General features: G+C 38.9%; 1 protein-coding gene across 2 annotated transcripts in view; it reads left to right on the top strand.

Moving 5' to 3' along the window:
• MCTP1 (multiple C2 and transmembrane domain containing 1) overlaps nucleotides 1–26,631 on the top strand; it is a 3,344,116-nt gene that overhangs the window by 1,368,576 nt on the left and 1,948,909 nt on the right. The window contains exon 5 of one of the 2 annotated variants that reach the window (XM_044064134.1): nucleotides 7,017–7,134. In XM_044064134.1, the coding sequence (XP_043920069.1) occupies nucleotides 7,017–7,134 (118 nt within the window). The remainder of the gene's footprint in view (nucleotides 1–7,016; nucleotides 7,135–26,631) is intronic. The other variant, XM_044064133.1, reaches the window with a different exon arrangement.

The raw sequence follows: 26,631 nt of genomic DNA on the forward strand, positions 1-26,631 counted from the left end.
AGGTTTTAAATCATTCAACAGGGTGTGTGGGTCTGGTACTGTGGGTGCCCTTGGTATTACTGCATCATTTACAGCTTGTAAATCTTGGATCATACGCCATTCTCCATTTGCTTTTTTAACTGGAAATAAGGGTGTGTTACATGGTGAATCGGGAGATTCTACTAGTATCCCTCCTTTAAGTAAGGCTGCTATAATAGGCTTTATCCCTGCCTCTGCATCTTTTCTTAAGGGATACTGTCTTTTCTGTGGTCTAAATGCTGACTTTGGCGTGATAGTAACTGATCCCGCGGTATGAATAAGTCCTACATCTGATTTTCCTGTTGACCAGAGAGTTTCTGGTATATTCTGTAAGGCATTCTCTTCCTCATCTAACAGGAGTGTCAATCAGCTGTCCTTGCTAGACTGCAAGTGCACGGCTGGGTGGGTCTGAGTTATCCAATTCAACTTCTGTATTTGTATTCCCTGTTCTGACAGTTCTAATTCTGTCTGTTTCTCCTATCTCGTGACTTTTTCTCCTAGGTCTGCCCATTCTATATTTTTTTCTTGGTTAAGCTAACATGTGGTAATCAATTAGATTTAATAAAGTGTAAAGAACTCCTGGGGCAATGAACAGCTGGCTACACTGTTCCCTTCTGTGTCCCAGTACAGGTTACGTAATATCAGTCTGTTTGCATGATTTTTAAACAATTCTTGCCCATATTCCTTATCAGGTCATGGTGTGTTACAATAATACAGGGTACAGTGCAACAGATGTTGCTTATTAATGTCAAGGGAGGAGAACTTGCTGATGGCTACATTCATTAATTCTTCGGTTACAGTCCCTGGACCAGTCGTAACCAAGTCCTGGCTGTACCAATAAAACATTTCACCCTCCAATTGCACTGCAAAGGTATCAATTTGTTGCTGTGCTTCCATACCCTGCATGGTTGGGACTACTGCTATACCAAATAGCTGCATGAGGTCTCTGCCCAAGAGGTTTACTGGGCATTTTGCATAAACAACAATTTTGCTTTTTTGTGTCAATCCTGAAACTGGATCAGTTATTGCAATGTCACGGGAGAGTGGCTCCCAATACAGCTGTCCATTAGCTGCTTTAACCAGTATGTAATCAGGTGTCTCTGTGTTTTCTGGTAGTTTGGAGGGATGTATCATGGTTCATGATGCCCCTGAGTCGCACAAGAATTTGACTTCCCTCCCTTCTACCAAGAGTGTAACTTCTAGTTTCATGTCTGCTAAATAGAGCTCCAAGCTCAATAAAGCTAGGTCTAATATTTCATTTTCTTCACTGTCACTAACTTCTTGCACTTCTTCTATCTCTTCTGTCACATCCTCTACTCCCTCTATCACATTCTCATTTGTCCTTTCTTCGCTATCCCCTTCTAGTGATTCCTGACTACCATATAGTCAGTCCTCACCCTCTTTGTCTTCCGTGGTTGCCTTCTTGTTTTTTCTGCAATCCTTTGCCAAGTGTCCCTTTTTACCACATTTAAAACATTCATCCCTTTTCTTTCGCCCTTCAAAGTCCTCTGATCGTTGATCAGATTGTTTCCCTGTGCATTTTTCTTGCCCTTTTTCCTGGACTGTACTACATAAACGTCTGCTCCATCTTCTACAGAAAATACTTGAGCTTTCTTTTTCTTTTTGCTATTAAAATGCCTTTCGGCATGCCTAGCATATTCAAGCAATGATTGTAACCTGCTTGTACGATGATCTACCATGTGTTTTGTAATAAAACTGCTTATAGGTGCAATACTGCCCTTTAAAAATGCATTCTTTAACTGCTGTTCATATGGAAAATCTTGTGTTTGATCTTCAGGAACCTGCATTCCACAGTGGTTATTAAAACATTCTAATAGACTGGCATAATACCGGTCAATAGTTTCACCTTCTTGTTGGATGCATTGATTAATGCAAGTCCAGTCTGCCCTAGGTTTCCATTTTTCAGAGATGCGGTCTGTAAGACCTTTTACTGTGTTGTCTAATTCTGCGCTGCTATGTGGGAGGGGTCTTTGTGCAACGTCACGGGGATTCCAGTTGCCACTAATCATGTGCCAATCTGGTCCCACAATTTGTCTAACTACTTTTTCTACCTCTTCTCTGTATAGGTTATAATTCAGCCTCATTCCTTGTAAATCTTCTGAGAATTTTCTAAAATTAACTTTTGGATGGGGAATTCCCTCAGTGGCTTTCCGGATATCTTCCAGAGTCCAAGGTCTATACACTAAAATAGTTGGGTCCTGATTATCTTGTCCTGCCTGAGGACTGGGTACTTCTATAAGTGGGCATATTTCTTCTTCACTCATAGATCGTGAATTCTTAACCATTTGATGTAACTCGATGCCTTCATTTGAGTTACCTGCCTTTGTTCGAGACCTGGTCTTGATGGGATCTCTAATATACAGTTTTATTTTCATAATGCCTCTTTCTTCAGTGACCACAGGATATCATGGGGGTGGACTAACCTGTTCACTTGCTTCATATTCTGGTAAGGGAGGTGGAGGGGCCGATGCTATTACTAAGTTTTTGTCCTCCTTATCTAAAAACATTGTTTTTGAATTGTTGTTCTTTTGTTCCCTGCGGTTTACTTCCTCAATCCACCTGTGTGCCTGAGGAATTCCTAATTTACGTTGCTTTTTTACCCGACCTTTGGAATCGGTTTTGAGCTGTTTGATAAGCGAGGGTTTTTCTAATTTCCCATCAAATTCATTCTTATTAACCCATTTTGAATAATATTTAATATTGTCGGAGCGCTGCGACTGCATGTATTTTGCGTCTTCTGTTAACAGCGGATTTCGGGGTCTTTTGTGCAATTATTACCCATTTTGTTCTACCCTTTTGATCGTTATGTAACTTCTCTTATTTTTTAACGTGGTACCATGGATTTTGTTATAGTGTCTTCAGAATGACCTGCCTACTTATTCTGTTTCTCCTGATCTATGACAAGACAGTAATCTTTTTTGTCCCTAACTTGTAAGAAAAAATACAGTCCTGACAAAAACAATACAAATCTAGTCCCTGATCTAAAACAGAAAACCGAGAAAAGTAGATTCACCTTACCTGAGCCTACGTGATTGATCACCTGATTCGCGGAGACCCGTCCTTCAGTTGCAGATCAGAAAGTGGCTGGCCTCTTTTGAATGACAATTCAGTCGGAGGGCTTATTCAAATAAGAAGAACCGATTTGGTTTCTTCCCCATACGGTTTCAACCACCTGGCCCGTCTGATCCGAGGTGAAGAGAGGGTTCCGGTCCGAAGGACCAATCTGTCAAAGGAAAAAACTTCAAAGACCAATTCACATAAGGTTCAAGCAAAGCACCCTTTATTAACTTGCAGCAAGGAGACAAAGCATGCTGGCAGAATGGTTTGTCTGAACATTAATAATTAGCATGGCATTTTTACACAGTTCTTTCCATGTCACACAGAAATGTTACTTCTATTGCTGACATAGTTAGACACAGCTTTCTGTATTGTTCTACAGAAAATGTTACTAGACTAATTGCTGACCAGTTGAGAACAACTGCTGATTTATGAAACATCTGAGAAAAACAACCTGGCCTTGGGGCTTATTTTAGCCCATCACATACTTTCAATTCTTCAATTGTGCAGTTCTAATATATGTGTTACATTTTGCCTAGATTCAAGGTACATTTCTAGCTTAGGTACAAGTAATGCTGACTACGGTTTATAGTTTCAAGCAACCATTGTGTTCTTATCAAAGCTTCTAGCAGCTGTGTACTTTCTCATGGCATAATCAGAAAATCAATAACTCTTTGTTAAGTCTCATGACACTAGTAGAAATGAAACACTTATTATTTTCATGACCTTAGCAGAAATCAAATGCTTCTTGTTAAGTTACTAATAGCTGTGCAGATTCATGCAGTGTGAACAGAATAAATGTATTAACCCTTTAAAACCTTGAATGCACTAAGCATGCATATTACTAATACATATTTTTCTAACACAGGGAATTGTACATGTGCCTAACCTGGAGGGAGTGAAGTAGGATACATACTGCCTCATTCCTTTGGGTTGCAGTGTTGTGTAGGTGTCCTGGGGCAAACTTTCAGGAAAGAGTAATTCAAATCTAAAATACAGTGGGCAAAATGGTAAATGAAATATCTGTGGGCCTTGATTATATTATAAATGAACTGTCTCATATCATACAGTAGCAAAGAGGAATTCATGACTCATGGCATTGCCAATCATCCAACCCTCCTAATGTGATTTATTTATTACATACCACACTCGGTGTATGGTTTGTGGTGTGTGTGTGTGTGTGTGTGTGTGTGTGTGTGTGTGTGTGTGTGTGTGTGTGTGTGTGTGTGTGTGTGTGTGTGTGTGTGTGTGTGTGTGGTGTGTGTGTCTGTGTGTGTGTGTGTGTGTGTGTGTGTGTGTGTGTGTGTGTGTGTGTGTGAGTGTGTAGTTTCGCAGAGCTTTAAAATGGGGTCAGTCGTTAAGTCATGGTTAAGTGATGAGGTGCAGTAGTTTCCCAGAATTGTCTGCATTTCTACAGGTGTAAGGGGACACTGTTTTCTATCACCAGGAATGTGTATTACCACCAGTTTTTGGTTGTTTCTTATTTTATGCTTACACACTAGGTGTGGTGTAGTGAGGGATTTCATACTTGCAAAGTCTAGCAGGCCTTAAATCTCATTTGAAAGTATAGTACATTGACAAAGTGACACAGGTCTGATTCAGTTTATCCTCGATGTTGGAACAGCCTTATTTATGCAACATGACTTTCGTTTTTTAGAGTCACATTCTCTTTAATAAAATAGAACATAGAAATATGGCCCTCTCTCACATTTGTAACAGATTAACTCATTACTTACTGTTTTTGATTTCACAAATGACTTACTATTTTATTTGATAGAAGAAGGCACATTTCTCACTGCAGTTTTAACCTCTATAAGACATCAGTGTTGTAGTAAAGGTTCTAGTTTATCAGGTTTCTTGGGATCAGTTTGCAGTACCCATTACTTATTTAGTTGTAAAAGCTCTTGTAAACCTATTTAATGGTTAAATGTATATAATTTTTACTTTACTGTTGCTGTCCAGTTCAAGCCAGGCCTTTAAAATATGCTTTGACTGATGAATCTCTTCATTTATTTAGCTACATTAACTGTCCTATTATGGAGTTTTATTGCTTGTAACTCAAAGGTTATACCAACTGTGACCAACAGTTCTTTTTTAAGTTTATCATATGCTACACATTCAATCTCATTCATAGTGAGGTCCATTTTCAGTGCTCCCGTATCAGCTGACCTCTGCCTTTACTTACATATCATATTTTGCCTACTTTGAGTATTTCAAAAGAATGTAATCATGTTAAGTTCTTATACATTGTTGTAAATAGTGAAAAAGAATGATAAATTAGGTTTTGATTAAATGAACAAAGTGAAGCAGGAGCACAACATGTTATACATGTTCAGATATAACTGTTGACATAAGAGGCTACTTGATATGGTTAGAGTATCCCATTTTTATATATCCACTCATTCATTATTTCATGCATTCACTCTCACACTTAATCCAGGTCATGGGGAAACCAGACCCTATCCTAGCACTCACTGAATACAAGGTATTAAAACCCATCCTGAAATGGACACCAGTACAGACACCCATACATACACACACACACACACACACACACACACACACACACACACACACACACACACACACACACACGCACACAACACACAGAAAAATAGTCTATATGACATGGCAGACATGGCTCTGAAAAATTCACAGGATCAACACATAGCTTAACTCGAACTACATCATCTAGCTTGCAGATGACACAACTGTCATTAGTCTCATTAGCAATGATAGTGAATCAGCCTACGGCGATGAACTTATTCATCTAGTGTGACAACAACAACCTCTCACTAAACATGAGCAAGACCAAAGAGATCATTGTCGATTTCAGAAGAAGGTATAAAACACAATCTCCACTAAGAATCCATAATGACATAGTAGCCAGAGTAGAAAGCACACAATTCCTGGGGGTGCATATCACAGATGACCTAACATGGAGCATTAATACTTCTGCCATTGTAAAGAAAGCACAGCAACATCGTCATTTCCTGCAAAAGATGAGGAAGGTAAACCTCCCCTCTCCAATCCATACTACCTTCTACAGAAGCATCGTAGAGAGTATACTAACCAACATTATTACAACTTGGTATGGTAACTGCTCCACCTCAGACCAAAAGGCCCTCCAGAAAGTGGTTAGGGTAGCAGAGAAAACGATTGGGACCACGTTCCCAGCCATCCAAGAAATATACCTGTCATGGTGTCTCAGCATGGACAAAAAGATAACCAGAGACACTACCCACTCTGCCCATAGACTGTTCACCTGTTTATATTCTGATAAATGCTACTGCAGTATGAAATGTAAAACAGCCACATTCAATAAGAGTTTCTTCTCACAGGCCATTAGATTACTAAATCTACACTATCTCCACACCATGTTGAACTCCGAACTCTGGAAAAAGGCTACCAAAAATTCCAGTGCCAATACCTTTATATATTTTTTGTGGAATAATATTTCTGTGCAATAATGCCACCGAGATTCTTATTTCATATTTTCATGCACTAATCAAAGCTGTAAAGCAACTGTGCAATAATGACTACTGAGGAAAAAGTCTCCTGTATGTTCACTCAATATATACAGTAGTTAGAGTTTAAGAAAATACTGTCTGTCCTGTCAATAGTAGCTGTTGTACTGTAGATTGTCTATATGTGGAAATGCCTCCACCTTGAGAAGGAGTAATGAAATTTCATTCAGTGATGTGCAAGTTGTATAGTCTGAGTGACAATAAAGTTCAGTTTGACTTTGACTTTGACATAGCCTACACCAGATCTTTGCAATGCAGAAGGAAGTGAGAGCACCTGGCAAAAACTTTAAAGGGTACTTATTGAAATGCAGAGCTAATCTCTTCTTGATAATGGTACCACACTTACTGAAAGCACTGTCCAAAATTAATGTTCTGTGTATGTTTGTTTTCCAGGACAACAGATGTAACAGTCACCCTGAAAGACCCGCACTACCCTGACCATGACCTAGGCTATCTGTCACTGAGCGTCACCTTATCTCCGAAGGAGGGAGATCTGAGAGAAATAGTACGTGTAATCCTGTGTTTAATTATGTAGTCTCTGTACTGCTGAAATCCTGAATACTGCAGTTGGTAAAAATGTGTAGCTAGTATTGTACTGAGACACTGGCAATCCTGTCTGTCCTAGTAGATAGAGTTGGGAAACATAGTCTGGCTGCATACGGTCGAATGATACAAAACAAATCTTAAAAAAAATAATAAAAGTACAAGAGAAGAAAAATCAGTTTCAAATGTGCTTCTTAGGGAGGACATCTTGTTGTTTCTCAGGGTGTGGTGATGATCACTTAAAGAGTCCGGTTTCTCAGGATTTTGAACCTCCTGTTGCTTAGCTTTGTAAATTGTATGAACTAACCTAGAACAACTGTGAGTGTTCTGATTCAATTAAAGTATGTTTAAGCCATCTGAAAGTCCTTGTAATGGAAGTCAACAGAGACTATTTCTTCTCTTTTTTTCTTTTCGTCTTCTTTTTTTTTTTTTACCCATAGGTTCATAGGTGTTTACTAGGCTAACGACCACAAGGACCGTTTTAAGCCTAGCCATGCATCCCAAATCTCTGACAAGTTCTGATACCCTTGATAAGTGTAAGCATGGGCCTAGGAGATGAACCATTTACAGATTACCTCTGTCCATTAGTAACATAGGCACCAAGCCAGGGAAGAATTTCTAGTTTCCCATCCAATTGTCCAAGTTGCACTTGAACTGGGTTAGGGAGGAACTTGGCTTCACATGGATAGACAGGGTAGTCTCTGGGACACATAACTCTCTCCAGCAGGTCCTATTTATATCACAGGCAAGGTTTAAGTCTTTAGAACAGGTAATTCTAGTGATCTTTGTTTTGTGGATATGCAAGAAGTCCATCAGAGTAGGGTCTGACAGTGCCCTGTTTGCCAGGCATAGATCTCCCCTCAGTAGCCTGTAGGAGACAGAATACAGGGATAAGGCCTTGAGGTGGTCTGCACAGGACATTTTACTTATGCCTTGTATTCATTTAGTGAGGAATCTCTGTGGAAATTCCAATTACTGGATATGCCTGGTTAGGTACATACCAAAGGGGGCATTGTACTCAATGATAAGTCTGATGAATGCCGAATACAGTGGAACAATGACTTCCTTGGACATAGATGTCATACCTTTGTTTGTAAGTTGTGCAACATAGAATGATGGTCAAAGGCTAGATTACCATCTATGTGTCCCTAAGTCCCTGACTACTGGGTCAACTCTAAGGTGTGTGTTGTCAATATGATAGTTACAAGGGATGGATGACGTCCCAAAGGATACTATTATGCATTTCCTGGCATTTAGTTTTACTCCATGGCTCTGACACCAGTTTTTTGTTTGTGTCAGCCTCTCCTGGAGAACATTTGTGTCAGTGTGAGATTTAATGCCAGCTCCTAATTTGCAATCATCTGCAGATTTAGTCAGCCAGAGACCACTAACATTGGCCTTGACTTCTGAGAAGTAAATGCGAAAAAGGAGTGGTCGAAGGACTGATCCTTGAGGGACTTCACTTATGACTAGCTTCTTTGTAGAAGTGGACTCCCCAGTTCTAACCTGGGTCCTGTCTGTGAGCCAGTTGGCTATCCACCGGGTGACATATGGGTTTGTACCTAACCGCCTGAGTTTGTCAACAATACCCGAGTGTGGTATTGCATCAAATGCCTTGGCCAGGTCAAGGTAGGCAGCGTGAATTATTTTGCCCTCATCCATTGCTTTGTTGACCTTCTCAAAGAAGTCCACCAGGTTGCATAGGCATGATCTGCACTTGACGAAACCAAACTGGGTTAGATCCAGTGTCTGGAGGTTTACTATATCTGTATTGATCATCTCCATGAAAATTCTTTCCATGGCTTTACATACAAGACTAGTGAGACTTATAGGTTTGTAGTTTCCAGGGTCTGTAGATGGTTCACCTTTGGGCAGAGGGATGACTGTTGCCTTTCTCCATTCATGATGCAAGAAGCCTGTTTGGAGGCTACAGTTAAATAGTAACTCCAGAGGCCCTGATAGGTCATGTTTCATGTTATTTAGAAGGCATCCTGGGATATTGTCTGGGCCTAGTGATGCATTTATTGTATATATAGGGGGAGTTATATCTGATGATATTTCCTGAGGAAAGGTTTGCTATATCTTCTGGATCAGTATAGGTGGCTCCATTTACAATGAGCTCTGCAGACAATTGTGTATTGCCTTTGAGGTTGCGGACATAGCTAAAGAATGCTTTGTGGTTTTCCTTGGCCTGGAAGGCCAAACGTACCTCAAATTTGCCTTCAGTAGACTTTATTTGTCCTTTGAGTTGTTTAGTTTGATGAGAATGCTTTTATCCTGATGGGTGCTGCGCCTCCTAATTTTTGCCATGATTTTCTTCCTCCATTTATGCAACCTATTGATTTTATGATTCCACCAGGATGGCTTGTTTTTTGAGTTTGTTCTGTACTTCTTCCTCGTGGGTACAGCTGCCTCTATGCAGCTATTAACATGATTGTACAGGGTTCTGTGAACAGTTCTGCATAGGCAGCAGTGTTCTCAGGGTTTATGGGGGCTTGAAATTTTGCCAGGTTCTCACTTAATAGCAGAAGGTTAGTCTTAGAATAGTTACCAGGTTTAGCTGGGGGTCCAGGTTTTATTTTTACTTCAAAGGAGACCATTTTGTGGTCTGACCTTACCAGGAAAGGCATTATGGTAGGGGGTATGTAGCACTCCCCATATTAGTAAGGACCAGATCCAGTACGGTTGCACCCCTGGTTGGTGTATTGACTATCTGTTCCACGGAAGTTGTGTTTACAAAATCAAGGAATCTCTGTGCATGTACATCTGGTGTTGTATAGGATTGCCAGTTAATAGTGTGGTAATTAAAGCCACCCACGTATATGGTATTGGGTTGGATGGTTAGTATTTCTAATCAGTTAAAATACATGGTATTGGTTTCCATTTAGAGTAATAGACAGCACATAACTGAAATACCATTCTGTTGTTCAAATGTTTAAATAATAAAAGGCCATTAACTTCGGAAGTTTGTGCTCACCAAGTCCTTTGACATTCTTTCTGTCTTACTGGGTCACTTTCTGTCCACTAATACTTCTTGTTAGTTGTTTGTGAGCTTACTGCCCACTAAAATTCCTGTCATTGTTGAATTCCTGTAGGATGAGGGTTTCTTGGGTTATGCCAGATGCCAGTTATTGTTGAGGGGAATTTATAATGTTACAATACAAAATAATTTTCTGCTGTTGAGTTTTAAGAGACTTATAACTAATTTTGCATTGGAAAAAGCTAGAGGAAATGGAGCTATAGTTTATTGATTAGAATACAGCAGTGCTACCCACCTTCCCCTTTAATTTATCTGTTTGGCTCAAATTATATTACAGCTAGGAGGAATAAATGTTTTGTCATTAATGTGGGGTTTAAGTCTTCACTGATGGCAGTAATATCTGGGTTGTGTGTTGCAACCCAAGCATGGAAATTCAGACATTTTATTTGTAATGCTTTGCATGTTAGCATTAAAGAATGAAAGTGTGGAGTGAGTGTGGGTTGATGTGGTGGTAGTAATATTGGTGAGGGGAGAAGAACTGAGATTTGTGGTTATGGCATTGGGACAGGGATTGCGACATATCTCTCTAGAGACTTGCAAGAAAGAAACTGAGGTGACATGAATGAAACCTTTTGTATAGCTGGTAAGGTATTTTAGTAGATGCTCTGTTTAATCAAATGTTTGGGAAGTGAGTATGGAACATTAAGGTTGAATAGTTAAGATTTTTTTTAACGGTGTGTGTGTGTGTGTGTGCGTGCGCGCGTGTGTGTGTGTGTGTGTGTGTGTGTGTGTGTGTGTGTGTGTGTGTGTGTGTGTGTGTGTGTGTGTGTGTGCGCGCGCATGCATGTGTGAATGTTTCTGTGTGTGTATGTATATATATATATATATATATATATATATATGTATATATATATATATATATATATAATTTTTTTTTGATTGGTTATAGGAGAAAACAATGAACTAAGTGGATAGAAATGCTGAGCATGGGATGACTATTGAGTATAGAAATGAGACTGAGGAGAATTGGAAGAGTGATAGTAAGTCATGTAGGATACACACTGAAGTAGAAGTGGAAGGATTGTTGGGAGGACCAATTTATGAGACATGATGAAATTGGTTTTAGGAGGAGAAAAGTTTCAATAATTGTAAATGTGTCTTAAGATATGTTGCCTCAATTTATATATATAATTATTATTCAATACAAGTGAAAGAGCTTGCCAGTGAAAGTATAAATGTGTTCATATGTGTTGGTGTGTAAAGATAGTAGATATTTGTTTTATTAAGGAAAGACTGTAGAACAGTAATATAAGCTTACATATGGGCTATAAACAAGTTAATGGTTGCACTTATGTATTTGTTTGAAATAGGTTTACATATATACTGTAAGATTATGTTTGTAGTTGTGAGTATATTTCTGTATCTTTAAGGGGTGGATCTATAGGTATACAATATAGGAAACGATTAGAGAGTTTACAAGTAAGAATACATGGATTGACTGGGTTACGAAGCAAGCGGTGACTCTCACGTAAGACTGAGAAACTATCACTTTGTACATGTGTAGTGTGAGATTCTTGAAATAAAGCAAGTGGTGGGTTAAGAAAAATCAAAATGAAAAATTTTCAGTAAGATATTTTTCTAGATTAATATTTTACCATTTAGTGTTGTGGGTATGGTGGGGACAACAAACATATTGATGTAAGCCAGGACGGCATCCACACAAATTCCCTTAGCCTGTATTCAGGCGACTGGAATACAATGTATAAAAGGAGTATAATCTCTAAATCTATTGTTTATATATTTAAGAGTAAAAATAATAACTGAGTATATTGAGAAGTGTCTAAAGAGACAAAGGAGAGAGGATTGTTCTGCTGATAGTCTAACCTGGAGGGGGAACGACAGTCGTAGATTCAGTTATCTTCAAAATGATGAGAGTTAAACTGAGGGGCTTTACTATTTTCACAAAGTAGTAAAGGAATGGAGCTGCAAAGCTTGGGTATAGCAGATGGCTACAGCACATAACCATCAGAGCCAGTAGGAGTGATTGAGGTGAAGTTCATGTCTGAAGATCTGAATGTACCAGGAGAATACCAGGAGGTGAGAGGGAACAAGGGGTGGCAAATTTATTCACTGTGTAGGATTTTATGGGCATGTTGTAGATGACTGAATCAATGTATTCTGGGGCGTTCAAACTTTTAAGATGTCTGCAATGCTAAGATGAGATTGCATTGGTATATTTGTTGCACATTTGGTCATTTTATGGCAGGTCTGCTTAAGTTTTGAGATTTAAGAGTTGTGAAGTTTGGTAAGGATGAAGGCAACATATAAGAAGCTGAGCAGAAGGTATCATAGTTTCTGGTGAGATTGTATGTATGTATGTATGTTTATATTTACTTTATATTTCATTGTATTTTATTTTATTTTTGTAGCTTGATGGATATGTATGTCAAACTTTAAATTTGCATCAACTGTGTGGCCTAAACATTTAATGTGGGAGGCAATTAAAATAGAAGTGACATTACAGGACAGAACAGAAAAGTTGTAGTGATGTTTCTGATATGTTTTAGTTGTGAAAATCATTTTTTGTTGTATTGTGGAAGAGTTTTGAGTCTTTTCATTAGGATTTAATTAATGAGGAGGATGACTGGGTCTTGCTTTGAATTTTTCGATTGTTTTGACGTAACAGATTATACTGGAGTCAGTGGAATATTGGATAATGGGGGAGTTGTAAGAATGTGAAGAACAGGGCCTAAGATAGAAAAGCAGAGGGACACATATATGGTTAGAGTGGAAAGTGAATACATATTGTAACCATTTGACACTTTGTGTTTTATTGGAAAGATAAGAACTGAACCAGGAAAGAGATGATGTGGACAAGCTTAATAGTGACAGTTTTCAGAAGAGTTTGTGGTGGGAAACAGTAGCAGCAACTTTTGAAAGACTGAGAAAAACTGCTGATACTAAATTGTTGTTGTTCCTGTCATAGTGGATAGGATTTGAGAATGACAGGAGTGTGGTGTCAGTTCAGTAGAAAGGACAGAATCCATGTTGAGATAGTGACAAAGCTATGAGGTACTGAAGTAACTACTAATACATTTTCTAGGATCTTGGAGAGGGGAGGGGAGATAAGATGTCAATGAGTGAGAAGTTGGCAAATTGTGTAGGTGTACCACCTGTATGGACAGGTAAGATGCAGGCTTGTTTCCAGAAGACAGGAAAATTTGATTTTTGCATTGATCTATTAATCAGTATAGATACTGAGTAGGTGATGATGTTGACAGCAGTTCTGAGGTATTCAGTGAAGAGAATATCAAGGACCAGTGAGGTGGACTTTAGTTTGAAAATATATGTTTTTGTATTTGAGGTTGAGATGGGTTGTGGTGGGCAGTGATTGGAGTTGTTGCACTGTAACTGGGTGACTTTGGAACTTGGAGAGAAATTATAGTTAGAGAGAGAGGTTTGGGCATTGATAAAGTATGAATTAAAGTTACAAGCTGTACAGCTGTTGGGTGCAGTTGGATTGGTATCTGGTTGTGATGGTTTACATATTTCAGTAGCTGGGATAAATCTGACTAATTTTTTGAAGGAATTAATATTTAGCCCTTCACCGAGAAGTAATTTCTCTTATGTAGAAGGACTTGGGTTTTTGCAATATTTCTTTGACTATGGTATGCTTGGAAAAGAGATGATTTTCTGTTACTTCTTCAAGTGTTCTAGGCTTAGTCTCTATATATTATTAGTTGTTTTGTCAATATGGTTAGCCAAAGGGCACAGTTAGCCTCAACTCTTTTCCTTCTTATGGGAGAATGTTTATTTTGAATGTTTAGAAATACGTAGTTAAAATGGTTGTCTGATTTGTTGATGGGTAGCTGTTCCATTTGTAGAGATTCATGGATTCTTTAAATCTGTCTTTGTTGAATTTGGATAAGTTTTACACTTTATTGAAATTGGTAGATTTTTGGGTTGAGTGGCGAGAATAGAGAACAAATGTGAGGTGATGATCACTTAAAGAGTCAGGTGGTACTCTAGTTTGTATTATGTTTTTAGTGTTGTTTGTGAAAGCCCATTCAATGATGGCTTCATATCCTAGGGCTTTATTACATGGGTGGTGTTAATGCAGCCAGTTCCTGCTACGTGTCCCCTGCAAGACCTTTCAGTAACAGTAACACTGAGGTGCCATTTACCCTGATGTAGTATATAAGACAAGGCAGATTGGGCAGGGTGATGCAGAAAGCAACAGAAAGACAGAACAAAATAAATAAATAAAAAAAATCAAAACAAAATATATTACTAACACATTTCCCTTATGTGCACTTTTGATTGAGTATGGGAGTGTGCTTGAGTTCTGGAAATAATATTTGTTTTCATTATTTCCCTTCCCGTAAAGATCTTGCATGTTACAATAGCTGACTTTTGTTTTCGTTTACTTTCTGACATGCAGACTGTTATAATCTCAGCGTCTATATCAGAAGATTGAATGCTAAAAATTCTCTAATTAAAGCTTTTGCTCTTCGGAACCCTAATCTCACAGTAACATATTCAGGTTGTGAGGCTGGATTTCAAAATTCTGCTCCTGTTCATTAACAATATGTTCAACTGGTATGGTCCACACAGACCGAAACAGGGCAGATTTTACTCTAGGAGGAAAACACGGTGTAATGTATGTAAATGTGAACTTTTATGTTATTCTTTTGTCTTAGCAGAGATGTGTGCTGTTTGCATAAGGTATGTGTCTTTTGTGTACATATTTGTCATTTGGAGGTTTTCTCCACAGGCTTCCACTGAAAGGAGCTTTTATTGTCCAGTCAGAGTTTGCCACTAATGAAATGTAATAGATAGGTAGGTAGGTAGATAGATAGACAGACAGATAATAAAAAATGAATGTTGTCAAATGATGGCAGCTACCCGTTTACATCTATGGAAGCCATCACAGTGCAGGTAAGTAGAGTGACGTGGTGATGAGAGGTGTCAGAATACGTGCGTGTGTCTGGATGGTTACGTATGGGGGCATTAGGGTAGGGAATCATGAGTCTGGATTTGTGAGTGTGAGTGTGAGTGTGAGTGTGAGTGTGAGTGTGAGTGTGAGTGTGAGTGTGAGTGTGAGTGTGTGTGTGTGTGTGTGTGTGTGTGTGTGTGTGTGTGTGTCTCTCTCTCTCTCTTTGCTAAAAAATGAATGAGTTACTAGGGAGAACACTAGCAAGGTCAGGACTGACAGTGTATTGATTCAAACTGGATAAAGAAGCTAGGAAATCACTCCACTGGTCACCCACAAATAAAATGTAAGGTCTGCTTTATTAAGTGCTTTTCATCTCTCCTTATAGGGAGACTTCTTCAGATAACAGACATATACAAATGTTTAAATAAAAGAGTAATCAGTCGTGTGACACAACACATAAGTCCATTTAAAGACACACTTCCCTATGACATTCGCATATTATTAACTGTGATATTTTAGTAAGAGTGTATTTAAGGTATTATTCATAAATTATTGAAATAAATGTCACAGTTAATAATATGTGGATGTCATAGGGAAGGGTGTTTTTAAGTGGAGGTGTGTGTTGTGTCACATGACTGATGACTCTTTTTAGTTAAACTTTGCATTTGTATATGTCTGTTATCTGACGAAGTCTCCCTATAAGGAGAGATGAACAGCGCTTAATAAAACGGACCTTATATTTTATTTGTGGGTGACCAGTGGAGTGATTTCCTAGCTTCTTTATCCAGTTTGTGTGTTTTTTTTGGCTTTTCTGGTGTTTATCATATTGATTCAGATGAGCTGATAATGAGCTCTGTCTCATTGTGGCTATTATATCTATCTCTGAATCACAATTTATTGCCATTATGCAATCAACCAACCTGCTGTGGGCAGTTAATGTGAGCGGTGTGCAATCCTCTGAATCCTTGTGATTGTTTTATTGTTATTGGAATTATTTTCAATTTTTGTCTCATCAAATGTTTCTCCTCAGGACTCCGCTGATAATGGCTTTCCCAGGTGGACATTCCCAGTTATCAAAGTATGTACAAATAAATATATAATAAAATAAGTAACCAAGTAAGTAAGTCTCATTCCTTACATTCTGCAGTACCTCTGACATCAACATATTATTAGTCACCAAGTCCTCCATCTCAAAGTTTCAGTATCTGTACCAAACTGTCATGTACCTCACATTCTTCCACTGCACACAGCAGACAACTCCTCCCCCTTTTTGGTAGAGTACTCTAAAGTATCTTACAATGAATAGTGGAGTAATGATTTCTAATAGCAATAATCAGCCTTGTAGTTTCATCAGAAGTTCTTCACTGTCCTGTTCACATATCCTCATTTCTTTTTGATGTATGCCACCTTGAGTGTCCCTGAAAATTTAGAGGGACAGTTTGGGCTACAAAGTAGATGATAGATAGATAGATAGATAGATAGATAGATAGATAGATAGATAGATAGATAGATAGATAGATAGATAGAGTGAGTAAGTGAGTGAGTTGCTGGTTGATAGTATCCATTCTAACTTGTAAGAGCTTTCACTGGTTTGATCTTCAGGGCACTGAAGGGCCCACTAAACATTTGCAACATTTGTTGCCAGACCAAGAAAATTAAGTTTATGCTATGCTTGTAGCAACAGTTACTGTTTTTGAAGTCCCATTTAAATGAGTGTTAAGGATGTATTTCTTAACCATTATCCACCTGCTCAGTCAGTGCCAAACAAACCATCCTGTGATAGCTATCACCTTACTGCTATCTGTCTTTAAAAACTCAGTTCCTTGGATAATGGTTATCTTTTAATATAAAAAACATAGTCTTAACATCTTCATATGCACAGTTTGTGTAATAGAAATGAGCAACTGCAAGTTTGCTGTATAGTACCAACAGGTGAAATCCTGCCTTTGAAACAAACTAAAACTAATTTGTGACTGAGACATTGGGGAGCTGTGAGGCGAGAGCAGAAGGGAAGAAGCATTGCTGGCTAAACAATGCTAAGCAATGAAACTGGCTGGTCCCCTGCAGTATTAGCATGCCCTGGTGGTTAAGATGTGCAGCACACCATCTGCAGGACAGGGATGACCACTTGGCATCAGATAGATCCACAGCAGTGCACTACATTAGCTCCATGTGCACATGTGCAGAACTCACTAGCTCCATGTGCACATGTGCAGAACTCACTACCTTCACATGCACATGTGCACAAACATGCACAAGCACTGTTGAAGAAGCACAGAGTGCTAAGAGACTAAGCAGTTAAAACATAACCTGCTCCAGATGATAATCCCCCCCACCTGCCCATCATGCCAGTGTTTCACTATCTCCCAAAAATGCTTTTAGAAAAATATGATTTGTAGATCAGAGTGTGTGATATACAGTGGATATAAAAAGTTTACACACCCCTGTTAAAATGCCAGTTTTTTTGTGATATATAAAAAATGAGACCACAATAAATAATTTCAAAACTTTTCCCACCTTTAATGTGATCTGTAACCTGTACAATTCAATTAAAAAACAAACAAATCTGTTAGGGGAAAAATATAAAAAATAAAAAAATGTACAATAAGTGGTTGCATAAGTGTGCACACCCTTAAACTAATACTTTGTTGAAGCACCTTTTGATTTAATTACAGCATTCAGTCTTCTTGGGTACACACGTGCCATCAGTTAAAGAGACTCTGATTAACCCCAAATAAAGTTCAGCTGTCCTAGTAGGATTTTCCTGATATTTACTCAGTTGCCTGCTACAGCAAAAGCCATAGTTCACAGAGAGCTTACAAAGCATCAAAGGGGTCTCATTGTTGAAAGGTTTTAGTCAGGATAAGGGTACAAAAAATTTCCACAGCATTGGATATACCATGGAACACAGAAAAGACAGTCATCAAAAAGTGGAGAAAATATGGGGTAACAGTGACGTTGCAAAGAACTGGACGCCCCTCCAAAAACTGATGAAAAGACAAAATGAAAACTGGTTAGGGAGGCTGCCAAGAAACCTACAGTAGCACTGAAGGAGCTGCAGAAATTTCTGGCAAGTACTGGTTGTGTATTACATGTAACAATCTCCTGTATTCTCCATATGTCTGAGCTATGGGGTAGGGTTCCAAGGTGGAAGCCTTTTCTTACACAGAAAAACATCTAGGCCCAGCTAAAATTTGCAAAACAATACATCAACCTTACTAATATGGGGGCAATGTCCATCATCCCTTGCATATCTTTGTCACTTGTTAGGTCTGACCATAAAGCTGTTTCCTTCGAAATATAACTGAAGCCAGACATTCCTTCCAAGCAAGGAACCTTTGGAGATTTTCTAAGGCAAAGTACGTACTCCTAAGTGATACATTGGCAAGTTTCAAATCCCCACCAAAGCTAGTTAGCTCCACTAAATATGCAGAAGTGCACACAACCACACTTTACCAGCATGTAACCAGTTGCATAGATGCAGCTCTACCCTGTAGGAACAAGCACAATGCAAACTGGAGAAAGAATCCCACATGGTGGAACTACAATATCAACAACCTTTTTTATAGAGGGAAGAAATTTTTGACCAAAAGTAAGAAGAGCAATTTTTCAGAATGGCAGAACCCTTATCACTGAAATAAACAACTCAGGGGCTTAATAAAATCTAACAAAGCAAGTTTGAAGCTAAAATAGCTACCCAAGCAAAGGCAATCACAAGGCCTATTTTAGTTATGTTTGCGTTCTCAAAGCACAGCACAGCAATGAGCTGATTGCAAACAATGTTACCTGCACTAAGGTTGAAGGTATAGTGGACATACTGGCCAATAAATTCAGTTCTAATTTTACCTCTCTCTCCATTTCATCTGTCCCACAAGATAAACTTGAAACTGGCTTACTTACAGCTATTGCACAAGACCAAGTCTTAAAATCATTATTAAAAGCTAAAAATGCTACATCATTGGGTCCTGACAACATCTCTGGATGCATCTTAAATAGAATGAAGCATGATTTAGCCATCCATTTAACTATACTGTTCATCCTCAGCCTCCATACAGGTCTTGTACCAAGTGAATGGAGAACAGCTATAATGATTCCCCTGGATAAAGGAGGTCTTTCCACAGACTCGGACAGTTGCAGATGCATAAGTCTAACCAGCTTTGGTGAACTAATCAATAAGGTCAGTGGGAACCTCTAAACACCAGACCCATCTCAGTTTGGATTCATTAAGTGCAGGTCATGCTTACACAGCCTAGTGGACTTCTCTGAAAAGGCCATCAAAGCGGTGGATGAAGGTAAAGTGATACATACCACTAACATTGATCTGGCCAAAGCTTTATACACAGTCCTTCACTCATGCACAGTAGAAAAGCTAAATAAACTGGGAATAAACTCCTAACTCACCCATTGGATTGCCATCTGGTTCACAGACTGGATATAGGAGATCAAAATAGGAAAAGCTACCTTCTCAAAGAGACCAGTCACCAGTGGAGTCCCCCATTAGTCTGTGCTGGAACTTCTTATGTTTGGCATCTACTTCTCTGAAGCAAAAGTCAATACCAAAAGGCTCTAGATGAGTAATTTTGCAGATGACTCCAGGCTAGGAGCAGACATTAAATTGATCTTGCAGGAAGGTTTGTCCCAAACAAATAACAGATATCCAAGTCATGGACTGAAACTAAATGTCAAAACATGCTTTATTATATCCTTTGGGAAGTTACCTACCTTGGGGAACTACCAGACTGACAATGCACTCTTAAGAGTTAACCCATTTGTTCGGGATTAAGGAACTTATGTGGATGGTGACCTAGCTTTCAACCATCATATTTCCACTATAGTACGAAAGTCCTTCTATATTGAGCAGTTATAAACAAAAGAACTGTGTCTAGACCTAAGGATATCAGTGACCCCTTTACTCAGTCCTCATTAGGCCAGTCATTGAGTATCAAGCCCCCTTTTGCATGTACCTGTCCAGACAAATGCAACAACTGGAACTCCTACCTCTATACCTTACTAAAAGGATACATAGCCTAAACAATATGTCCTACATGGCCTGAGTCAAAGCCCTGGCATTATGCTTGGTATCCTAGAGAATGCTAAGAGGTGACCTGTGTCTGGCATACAAGGCATCTTCCAGACTCTGACCAAGTGCTGATGGACCTACTGCCCATTAACAAGTCAAATGTCATCAGAAATATTTAGTCTAGCTATCTTAACCTCTTCTGCAGTGTCAAAAGAATAATGTAAAGGGACAGCTATTTCTAGCAGAGGATACCACTGTTCTGGAACAGACTTTTCTTTCACATAAAACAAAGCTCATCCCTATCCATATTCAAGACCAACTTGGATCTTTGAATGGGTAATTGAGGATTTATTCCGCACTGCCCCCTGTATTACTAATGGACAGAGGCAGTTCTTAAATGCTTTATCCTATGCATGGGTCCCCTCAAAATATCTGTGATAAGATCCCAGTTATTCTCACTGGGTTAATACAGAATTATCGACCATGGGATGGGTAAGGCCAGCCTAACACCAAATAGGATCGATTAATTCAATTAGCAAAAGGGAAACTGGCTGGGCTTAAAACAGTCTGCAAGGGCAACTAGCTTGGCACTTATCAATGAACCTATTTAGATCAGCTTCCAGTTTGGGGCATGACAGTTATTCACTCCAACAATGCTAGCCTTGATACTCTCCACTGCATCCCCCTCATCAAATCCCAAACAGCAAACATGCTGTATTCCCTTGGATGATGCCAAAACAAAAATCTCAAATGTTTGTAAGTGTCAAGTCCTAGACTGATTACATCAAAGCAAGATTTACTTTTTTAATTGTTAATGGCAATAAGAATCATTACTTTGAAAATATCCAGACCTCCTCAGTAACCCCATATACTAATGAACTGTAATAATAAGAAAGACACAGAAAAAAATGTAATGAACACCTGGAAAAGTGAACGAACAAAGAACTGAAATTTGGGGAGCAGATAATGAAAGGAGATGACATAATAAAATGGGTCAAAAACAGATAAACTTTTGGATAATTGAACTCAGATTAACTTGTTTATAGAGGTCTAATGTGAGAGATGAAAAAAGATATGCAGAGGCTGGATAGTAAATCTGCTAAAGCACAAAGATAAGCTTTTATAATTGCGGCCTGATCAGAAATGGCAGACCATAAAAGAAGAGTAAGTGGGGCATATATGGCAATATTTGATTTGAGAATAAAATGCAGTATAAAAGTAAAACTAGCATGGCGTGAATGCTTAAATAAACATGTTACACATGATAAATTGAGAAAAATATATCTTATCCTTAGATATCTAGATACATCAATAACATTTAGAATTTTACATGAAAATGTTTGCACAAATATTTCTAACCCATTATGAGATCTGAAAAAAAAATGTTCCCACAGAGCTGTAATAATTCAGAAGGGGTTCTTTGGACCATAGAGTTTGGGGATGTAGGAAGCTGCTTCAGTTCAAAAAGTAATTGAACAATATGTTCAGTATTGTACTCAGAAGAGAATTTAACTCACAGTATAAAGATATTTTTGTTGAGTTGTAAAATAACATGGACTAAATAAGACAGATGTAACTAGAAAATGGAAAAACAAACACTAACCATCAATAAGTGAGAGATAAAAAGATGATTACAGAAAGTAAAAATATACTGAACTGATAACTATTAGTGATGAGAAACAGAATTCCCTAGTAAAAAAAAATGGGATGTACAGGATTCAGTAGTAGAAACTAAGCTTGAAGAAAACACTGACACATTGCAAAGCACATACGATGTACATCTCTTTAATATAAAGAAGACAGTAATGCAAAGAATGAAGTAACTAGTCCAACTGTTACTATTTTAATATAGTGAAAATAAAACAATATGATTATTCGTTAATTCCTAATGTCAGATTATATAGTAAATTGATAACTTCCATTTTAAATGTTTTTGTTTAAGGAGCAATTTTAAATTCAACTGGAGATTAAATAGCTGTTTATGACATATGTATTTGCATGCCTAACAATGGCAAATTACTGAACATTGAATGTAAGCACTGATTGACATGATGCTAGTCTATTAGTATTGTACATACACTTATAAAATAGTTGCATCAGCAGTTTGTGCAGAAACAAGTGTACCATGCATGGGCATTGCACATTATGTAAAACTGAAAATGAGGTAATCTGTAAAGTGTTATTCTACAGATATACATTTATGTAAAGAACTAGAAAACTGAGACTCTTACATTCTGGAATGAGCTTTACATTTGCCTTCTTCGCTAAGGGCCTTGAACAGGAACCAAGGAGAACATCATTAAAACATTAATAAAGAAGTTCCCGCCTCATTTATTCACCTATCTCCTTTTTCATCTCTTAGCTTGGATAGGAGTAACATAGTCTTATGCAATACAGTCTATCCACCTCAGTTGTAGGACTGATCACCATCATCCACTGACATAAGCAATACTTTTGAGACTTTTCCAGGCTCAGACTCCTTTCACTGCTTCTGTTCCATTCCTTGATCTCATTCTCACCCCTTCTGCCTACTATCAGTTTCTGCTTATCATGGAATAGCATAATTATTGACTGTAGTGGAGTGTTGCTTGTGCTAGAATTGTAATAACTGTCTGCTACCTTGTTGTCACAATACTATTCTGCAGTTGAATCCTGTGTTTTTACAAGAATTGTCAAAACTGTCTACTATTCAGTACCAGCAACTCTGTCTTGTATATAGTTTTTATATTTATATGTAATTGTATCTGGAATGCATATTGTACATTGTTGTGATTTATTCATCTCCCATGGTACTTTTGTTAGCCCTATTGATCTGCATATGTCTGCAGTGTTATTCATTAGTCAACATTCATCTCCCTGGGCCTCAGCTGAAAATAGGCTATCAGTCCAGTTGGATACTCCTGGTAAACAAATGTAAAATAAAATAAATAAATGGTATAAATAGCTTCACTCCACCTCTTCCCCTCAGATGGAACTAGCAGCTATGCCAAGTTCTACACCAATGTTTTATACAAACACCTGTATAACTGCATTGACTCGGCTGTACCTGATAGGACCAAAACAAGCTCCTCAAGGAGGAACAAACCTGCCTGCTGGACAACTGCCATTAACAGACTTTCCAATAATAAGAAGAAATTGCTGCGTAAGAGTAAGTGAAAGTGAGCCCTAAACTGGAAACACTCCCGCCTCAGCAAGTGAATAAGACTTCTTGTGAAGGCCTGCAAAGCAAAGTACAAATCCAAATTAGCTTCCTCAACTAAGGACACCCATAAGATGTTCTTTAATGACATCCATAACCTAAAAGGAAAGACCCAGATTTGTGCTGAACTGGTAGCTAACGATACCACATATACTAAGCCTGTGGACATAGCTAGCCTGTTAGCCCACAAGTCCTGTGAAAACATCACCACCCCTGTTCCCTCCACATGTACCATATGACATCCTACCACCTGTCCCCTACCTTGTATCTGTAAAGAGCAGGTCATAAACTCCCTCACTAAGGTGAAAAACAGCATCTATGGGATGTGATAACATCCCAGGCTGCATCCTACATGGGCTCCAACATGAATTAGCACCACCATTGGGTACTCTTTTCAGTCATAGTCTAAACACTGGCTTCATCCCAGCTGAATGGAAAAGGCCACTGCTATTCCCTTGCACAAAGGTGGTGCTTCTACTGACCCTGGGAACTATAGACCTCTTAGCCTGACTAGCCTTATCTGAAAGGACATGGAGCGAATTATCATTGGATCTTTATCAACAAAGATATAGGTAATATCCAGACACTTGACCCTACTCAGTTTGGATTTTTCAAAGGGAGGTCATGTCTGTTAAACTTGGTGGACTTTTATGAGATAGTCACCAAGGCCCTGGATGAGGGGAAATCTGTGCATACAGCCTACCTACTCGTAGCCAAAGAGTTTGACACTATCTCCCACTCGGGCATCATTGACAAACTCACCCAGCCAGGTATCAACCCTTTTATCGTTAGATGGGTCACTAACTGGCTCACTGATAGAACCCATATAGTCAAAATAGGGGCATCTACCTCCAACAGCAGACCTGTAAGCAGTGGTGTCCCACAGAGATCAGTCTTGGGACCTCTACTGTTTGGAATCTATTTTTCTGAAGTACAAGCAAAAACTAAAGGTCTGTGGCTGGCAAAGTTTGCTGATGACTGCAAACTGGGAGTGATCATTGAATCTCCAAATGATGTCAACATCCTACAAGAATGTCTTACACTAACAAATGATTGGTGTCAAAGTTATGGCCTCAAACTCAATGTAAAAAAATGTATTATTATCCCTTTCAGTAACAGCAATATTCCTCCTAACTACCGCATCAGTAGCAACACCTTAAGTATGCACTCAGTGGTGAGAAACCTGGGCACATAGGTTGACAGCAACCTTACCTTTGACCACCATGTCTCCCCAGTGGTACGAAGGCCATTCTGTTTTGCTCATCTCATATGTAAGGGCATTGCCTCAGAAAAGAAGTTATAACCTCCCTGTACTCTTCCCTCAATGGACCAATAACAGTACAACAACCATTTTAGTGTGTACCTTTCCAAACACCTGCAGCAATCGGAGAGACCACAAAGGTTCCTCACAAGGAAAATTCAAAGTCTTCATCATCTGTCTTATGTGGATCATCTGAAATCACTGTCACATTTTTCTGTTTCATACAGACTACTCAGAGCTGATCTCTGCCTTGCATACAAGGCATTCTCTGACCCTGCTTTATTGGAAATGCTGCATATTCATAAGTCAAATGGTACACGGGTTACTTGCTGTAAAGACCTTAACCTGGTATGTGACATTAATAGAACCTGATGGAAGGACAGATTTGTCTCCAAGCTGTTACCACACCTTTGGAACAGATTCCCACTTCATGTCAAACAGAGCACCTCAGTGAGCCTCTTCAAACACAATCTGGATGTTTGGATGGATAACTGTAAATTCACCCCAGGGGTTCCACCTGGGTCCCTCTTGGACAGGGGCAGTAGGTGCTGATCATGGAAATAAGGGTAGAACTTGGCTAGGCTTGTAAGGGCCCTAGGGCCTTTAGCCTAGTAACTTCTTATGATCATATGAAATAAAGCTGTCCACCTCCATCTTTACCAAACATTGTTTGACGCATCTACCATTTCTATTAAGAGGCAATCCTTGACTCTATGAAGCATTTTTCAAGAATGTTTTTGGTATTTATTCCTTAGCTGCATTTGTTACTTATGCCTGTTGATCACCAAACCTCCTGTTATCAGACATGATGCCATTCATCCTCTGGTGTTGGGGCGTAAGCATATCCACTTGGATGATAGCTGTCTGGAGGGGCCCATTATTCAGGCAGATTTCAGGAAGTTTGTACTCTTGGTATCATCCCAGCAATGACAGCATTTTTACAAGTCTCTAACACCACACTTGGTGTGAAACGGGGGCTGCACCTTTGAGTGCACACCCGTTGTATTCACTAATGAGTACTACCACCGCATGGTGGCTTGGTGAGCTGAAAGTGCCCCCAACACTCACTGCTATGGCACCCGTTCTCCAAGGCATCATGGCTATGTGCATCCTGCTGTGCCCTTCCATTCCCCAGAATGGACATACGAGTTCTCTCTTGCCTGTACCATCAGGTGCCAAAGCCACTAAACAAACTTGTGTTACCTGAGTCACAGTCAAAGCCTTATCGTTTTTACCATGTCACAGTTTGTTTGGCAATTTTATTTTCCATCGGTCTATGATTTTAAGGTAAAATCTTTTGATTTTATTTTTATTTAGTATTCTAGGCAGTTGAAGTTGCATCTTAGTGATTTAAGTAATTACAATTTCTTCCTTCCTTGCTCTTTGTGAGATAGCCATTATGTTTTGGCATGACTAAACTTTTGTGCAGATACTGCCTTAATAGTTAGGGGCTTAACCATCTGTCTCCTGTTGACTGTTTTTTAGTGTCACTGTGTCAACTGTTGGCTGGTTATCTTGTTAATGCTTGCTGTCAGTGTTTTTTTGTTGGGGAGGATAAGGCCTCAGGTTTAGAAAGTGCTGCTAGTAATCATCATGATATTCATCAATCTACCTTTTTTTCCATGATCTACTTGGGGTCGGGGGATGTCATGTTAACTGTTGCCACTTCTCTCAACTCAAAACCACTATCCTAGCTACTTCCACAATCAGGACTGACTGTCACAGGTCTTCTGTCACAAAATCCATCCATCTCTTTGTTGGACATCCTCATTTCCTTTTACTTTTTTCCTGTCTCCCAAATCTTCTACACCAAATAATTTTCTGCTTTCCTGCACATGTACCAGAATCACCATAATCTGTTCTGTTTGACCCTCTCTGCACCTGCTACTTTGGTGTCTACTGTACTGTCATCATTCTTTCATTTTCCCCACAGGGTACCTGTCACCACCCATCTCAAGCACTTCATCTACTTCACCTCTAGCTTCCTTAAATACTTCACTGCCCAGGTTTCGGTACCATACTGAAGTATTAGTGATGATGCTGTTTTTTTACATCTTACTTTTCAGCTT

The sequence above is a fragment of the Protopterus annectens genome, chromosome 2.part2 (assembly GCF_019279795.1).
Source record: "Protopterus annectens isolate FY-2018-M chromosome 2.part2, PAN1.0, whole genome shotgun sequence".
In the NCBI taxonomy this organism is placed as follows: domain Eukaryota; kingdom Metazoa; phylum Chordata; order Ceratodontiformes; family Protopteridae; genus Protopterus; species Protopterus annectens.